Genomic DNA, 6,549 nt, shown 5'->3' with positions numbered 1-6,549 from the left:
TGTTTTATAGACCAAACCGTACCGTGTCCATCTTTTCCTATGATAGATTGAAATTGAGTTACTACGAACTATTATATTATTAAGATTTGAATTCCCTATCAACGCTGAGAACGTATTTTTCCATTTATATCTCAATTCATAGAGAGAAAAAGAGTGAGAATCAAAGATCATATTCTAGAAGAGCACATCCATGCAAACACATCCTTTTAATATACTTGGGAGGTAATTTTTAAATCATACCTAATTAAAGGAAGAGGAATTTGCAGAATAGCTTACACTTTGTCAATCACTACCAGGTTAACATGTGGCACAACAAATGATAATCATTAATTGTCAGAAATCTAACGATACTTATTTGGCGTCGAATTTCAAAGTTTGACAACAACATCAAAGTATCTTATCCCATTTTTCATAAATCATTCAGACACCGAACAACTGGTCAAATAGCACCGTGTGTAGCAATGGAGTTGACAGACTTTTGCTGGCTGTAGCTATGCTGATGTGACGAGGATATTCATCCATTACCCTCCATAAGAGAGAGGGATAGAGGAAAGTTATAGAAGAGTAAAGGACTCCAATCACGTATAATCTCCAAAAAAATAAAAATAAAAAAGGACTCCAATCATGTAAGACTTGGAAGGTATGCTCTTGAACTCTTGCAGAGAATATTTGGACTTCAACCTCATGTAGCACCCTATTTGGAAGTCTTTTGCGGGTTACAGCTTCGCTGATGCCACAAAAAAATTTATTTATTAACATCCACAAAAAAAGTTTCTTAGGAATAGAAGAAAATAAAAACATGAGTAAATATCATTTTTGATCTTCAGCAAATTTCACGATACCCGCTCTAGTTCCTAGCAAATAAAAAGGCTTTTCGTGGTTCTAAGAAATTGAAAATGGATCAATTTAGTTGAAATCATGATCCCTCACAAATTTAAAAAAGACTCATAGGACCACGAATAATCTTTTTATTTGCTAAGAACTGAAACGACCATGTAAAATTTGACGAGGATAGAAAAGAATATTTAGTCTAAAAACATTAGTAGGATACCCAGAAGGGTAGACTCGAACTTCTTGGAACTTTTGCTCATCTGTCATGTATATTCCGATGTGGAAAATATCTTTCATTACTCTCCAAGCACCGAAGATCTTCAGTACACCATCATTTATTTAAGTTGAAAAATATCAAATTGTATTTATTTCACTCATCATAGTTAATGTCGTATAAATCTTACTTTTTCCTATTTTTAATAGATAAAGAGTACCTACTTCAGTACCAACATATACCCCTCCATTGTGCAATGCAGGATATTAGGCATTTTTTTAAGGGAAAGTCGTGACTGATAATATAATTATCCTACTTAATTATACCAATCCAGTTGTATCCTCCTGATCAGCTTGCTTAATTCCTATCCATTGTAAAATTTCATTCGTCACATAAAATTTCCACAAATTAATAAATGGGATTAATATTTATCTTTTTAAAGGGTATACAAGTATTTTATTTTAGTTAAAATTACAATAATTTATAATAAGAGAAACAGAAATCATGATAAATAAATTAAGAGTTTTTTAATTTGAATATTAAATAAAAAAATACTAGTTTTAATTAAAGTTACTGTCTTTTTAAAGGACAAATATTTTTTCCTTAATAAAACCAAATATTTTTTATTTTTTTAAAAATAATTTGAGGATAACTGTTATGTCTTTATTTTTTGTCTACCGCGTGTGAAGTATACATATTGTTCCTAATAAAATCCTGATCTTGTGCTGATTGAAGGGTTGAATGCGTGCGTGGGTTTTCCTTGAAGCCTTTGCAGGTCAGTATTATGAAAATTTACGACAATTTAAAACAAGAGCAAATGATCACTGATTTTTCTTATTTGCACGACAACTTGAAATAAATCACTCAATGGTAAAAATAGAGATAAAACTTCATTCCTCAAACAGAGAAGTTAAAATTACAGAAAACTGCATATATGCATTAAAAAAGAAACCGTATCAAACTAATTTCTTCCTCTACGGTTTGCACGGGCTCTGTTGCTTGTCCTTTTCACTCTTTCATTAAGCATCCCTTCAAAAAGTCTCGCAAGCCATTGAGGTTTCCCAGTTAAGAACACATTACATCCCAAGAGCATTCCAAATACCATCCCACATGCATATCCCACTACTACAGCTTTCCAGCCAAATCCTGATTCTCCATGATCAGATGTTGAATGTGGAGGCCATTCTTCATGCTTGTTGCATGATTTTGTCAGAGGCAATCCACATAGCATTGGATTTCCTTCATATGAATCATTTTCAAATGTGTTAAACTGGCTCCCTGTAGGTATGATTCCCTCAAACTGGTTTTGTGAAAGGTTCAAGACAGAGAGAAAATTCAAATTTGTCAAATCCATGGGAATCTCACCTGTCAGCTGGTTCCATGAGAGGTCCAACCATTCTAAATTTCTCAAATTACTCAAAGATTGTGGAATTGTACCAGTGATTCCATTGTGGGAAAGGTTAAGCCCTCTGAGAGAATTTAATTCTCCAACAACACTTGGAATTTCTCCTTCAAACATGTTGTTTGATAGATCAATAGTTGTGAAAGTAGTTAATATCCTCACTAGCTCCATATACTCACCTTTCATTATGACCACTACTGAATCATTATATGATCTGTATAACGATCTGTAGTGACTCATATATTTCAAACCAGTTTGGCCTTCATTAACATTCATCATTCCTTGAAAGTTCTTGATGCATGACGCTGGCAAGGGGCCACTAAACTTGTTATTGGAGACATCAAAAATTCTCAACTTGGGAAATGGATGCTTGGTGCTGGGACAAGTGATGACACCATGAAGTTTATTTGATCGTAAACTAAGTACCTGTAACTCTTGTAAGGTTTCAAGCCAACTGGGAAATGTATCCTCTATGTTATTCTCTCCAAAATCCAAAACTTCAAGTCCTGTGCAGTGGGCCAAAGACTGTGGTAAAGGTCCCTCCAATCGGTTGCCGTTCAACTTTATAGTCTCAAACGCATTTCCCTTAGAAAAGTTTCTAGGTATTCTTCCGTAAAGGTTGTTCATTTGCAAATCCAACACCCGAAGAGAAGGAAATGTTCCCAGGCATTGTGGAATCATGCCTGAGAAGTTGTTGTGAGCCAAGATGAGCATAGAGAGGGAGCTTGCATTGCAAATTGTTGAAGAAATGTCTCCTGTCAAGTTGTTATTTGAGACTGAAAAGAACTGAATGCCATACGGTGGAATTGGAAGATCTCCTTGCAACATGTTGAAACTGAGATCAATATATTGAATGTCCTTCCACGAGAGTAAGAGCTTCTCATTAAACCATTTGGGAATTTTTCCATGAATTTTGTTATTAGAAAGATCTAATTCTTGCAGATTTTGAACTCGTTCTAAGAATTTAGGAAAAGTGCTCATATTACAGGAAGATAAATATAAAACGTCAATGTTGGATAAGAAGTAGTCAACACTGCTATGAAAGTTAATAGAGAGAAAACTATTGTGAGAAAGATCAAGGAAGATTAGATTTTTAAACTTTGAAAAACGGTGGAAGTCTACAAGACCACTCAATTCAGTTGATGACAAACCTAAGTCGGTAATATTTTCCAAATCAAATATTGAATTAGGAAAATTACCTTGAAGTTTGTTATTGGAGAAAAACAAATATTTCAAAGAATAAGTTGAGAATCCACTAATTGACCCCGTGAGCTGGTTGTCATTAAGATCTAACTCTGTCAACAAAGGCAAAGAATAACACCAATGCGGAATTGTTCCATTTAACATGTTAAAAGCCAAAGCTAGAAGACTTAATTTTGAAAGTTTAGTGATTTTACTAGGAACGGGGCCTACTAATTTATTATTGGCCAAATCTAAGTGAGAAAGTTGTGTTAGATTAAACAATGATGATGGAATTTGGCCTGTCAGGTTATTGCTGGAAAGTGAAAAAAATTCTAAGTTGATAAACTTGGCAAACACATCCGGGATGTGACCAGTAAAATTATTAGATTGAAGATCAAAGGAAGTGAGATGTTTAAGATTTGAGAGTAGTGATGGGATCTCACCGTTAAGGTTGTTGTATGGCAGGCTCAAAAAGGTTAGTTGAGTGAGGTTCCACAAAGATAGAGGAAGCGATCCATGAAGATTGCAACCCCTAAGACCTAGGGTGTTAAGAGACTTCAAATGACCTATGGAACTGGGAATTTCTCCTGAGAAAGCGATGGAACAGAGATCCAATCACGTGGCCTGACATGGTTTCGCACGTGACCCCATCCCATTGGCAACAATTTGTGCCGTTTTTCCAAGATGCTATATTGGAAAAAGAAAGAGAGGAACAACGAAATGGAGCGTGGGTGTCGAAAGCATACGAGTTTTTGAATTGTAACAAGGCAGAGTTGTCATCATGATTGCACAGCGGCAATAGTGAGCAATTGTAGGATGGAAAAAGAAGAAGCAACAAACATTGGATAAAACATGGCAACAAAAACCACCCCATGTTGAAGAAATATCGATATTGTCTCAGGTTTAGAAACTCGATCTTTTGATGTTCTTCTTTTGAGGTAGGAACGTAATATTTATAGCCAGTTGCTCTTCTAACTTTGGAAATGACTTGGAAAAAACATGTGAGACTTGGAAGGTATGCTCTTGAACTTTAGCTGGGGAGGATTGGACTCTTCAACCCCATTTACCAGTCAATTTGCAAGTCTTTGGCTGGCTATAGCTTTGCTGATGGGACAAAAATAGTCATTTATTAACATCCACAAAAAACTTTCGTAGAAATTGAAGAAAATAAAAGCATTAATAGGGTACCCACGACCACGAGGGTTGACTTGGACTTCCCAAAGTATAACTCCAGTTGGACAAGTTTTGCTCATCTTGCGAGGGATTAATGTTTGGGAAAAAGAATAATAATGTTGTAAGAGACTTCTTAGGTTATGTTATAAAAATAGGGATTGTGGGATCACACTTGTTTAAAAAAAATAAAAAAATAAAACAAGTGTGGGTCCCACAATCCCTATATCTATAACATATCCTAACAACTATCCTACAACATTATATTTCTATTTCTCTTAATGTTTATAATAATGTTAGAGATAGATTTATTTTTTACATACACAGAAAAAAATGTAGAATTTATATATTTTTTCTTTTTATATGAGCCTCATGTATTTTTATATTCGTTTAAAAAATAAAATTATCTTCTATAACAACACTCATTTAAACTAGAAAAATAATTTAATTAATTATATTTATTCTACTTATCATGGTTAATATTACATTAATCTTATTTTTTATTGCATTTAAGTAAATGAGCCTCTTCAATATAGTATTGCGGCTAGAGGTGGCAAAGTGGGCGACCCGCCCCGCCCCGCTATCAACTTGCCAAAAAATGAGTCAGCCTGCCCCACTCCGCTTTTGAAAGTGGGCTGAAAAATTCAGCTCATCCCGCCCTGTTTAGCGGGTTGGGCGGGTTGGGTCGTCAGTCCGAACCTATTTTACACTGACCCGCCATTAACCCGTCAAAAAATGAATCCGCCCGCCCCGCCCCGCTTTTGAGATGAGTTGAAAAACTCAGCCCGCCCCACTTCGTTTAGCGGGTTGGCCCGCCGAGCCCGTTTTGCCCGCTCTAATTGCGGCACAGCAAATGTACTAATGTGGAAATAGTCCCGTATTTTACACAGCAGCGTGTAACATTGATTGATTAATAACTCTGCTAAATTGCTATTAATACGAAATTAGTCATATATATCAATCATATGAAACTTGCCAGCATATGATAACTGGAAGTTTCACGTTAACTTGCGAAGTTGATGGCATTAATTTAATTATATTTTATAAGTGAATTACTTTGATAATTATTTTTTGAATCTTCTCAACTGGTTCATCATCCGGACTAGTCCAGTTCAAGTATTATCAGACTCCAAGCGAGGGGCGATTCTCCTAACACTATTTTTTTATTTCTTAGAACTCGAACTCGAGATCTCTGATTAAGAAACACAAGTTTCTTACCATTGTGCCAATAGTATTTGGTGATAATTATTTTTTTAAATTTCACTAATATAAATTTTTGGCAAAGAATATTTTATTTCTCTTATATGAAATCTAAATAGATAAAATCTATCATAAACTTTACTTGATTTCATATTTTTCTCTCTCTTAATGATATCTTCTCTATTTTCTCCAATCTTCATGCAATCTTGAATACTGTTTCAAATCAGAATAAATATTATTATAAAATCAATTCATTAGTAATTTTAAAACAATAAATTATTATCAATTAAATTAACATTAAATTAATTATAATTATCAAAATATATTTTAAATCAATTAAACAACGAAAGTATAACAAATATCTGTCCATCTTTTCCTATGATAGATTGAAATTGAGTTACTACGAACTATTATATTATTAAGATTTGGATTCCCTGTATTTTTCCGTTTATATCTCAATTCATAGAGAGAAAAAGAGTGAGAATTAAAGATCATATTCTAGAAGAGCACATCCATGCACCACATCCTTTTAATATACTTGGGAGGTAAC

General features: G+C 34.3%; 1 protein-coding gene across 1 annotated transcript; it reads right to left on the bottom strand.

Annotated features, from left to right (window-relative positions):
* Window positions 1–1,937: 1,937 nt before the first annotated feature.
* On the bottom strand, window positions 1,938–4,244 carry LOC133285057 (receptor like protein 22-like; the record flags this gene model as incomplete). Its single annotated transcript, XM_061482213.1, has 1 exon — window positions 1,938–4,244. A coding segment is annotated over one exon (2,238 nt), but the record flags the coding sequence as incomplete, so codon positions are not given.
* Between the last annotated feature and the right edge of the window lie 2,305 nt (window positions 4,245–6,549).

This window comes from Gastrolobium bilobum, unplaced genomic scaffold (assembly GCF_033153095.1).
Source record: "Gastrolobium bilobum isolate Gb01-03AN ecotype WA unplaced genomic scaffold, APGP_CSIRO_Gbil_v1 utg32371, whole genome shotgun sequence".
NCBI lineage: Eukaryota > Viridiplantae > Streptophyta > Magnoliopsida > Fabales > Fabaceae > Gastrolobium > Gastrolobium bilobum.
Note: the sequence above shows the minus strand (reverse complement) of the source record. Positions and strands in the feature narration are given on the sequence as shown.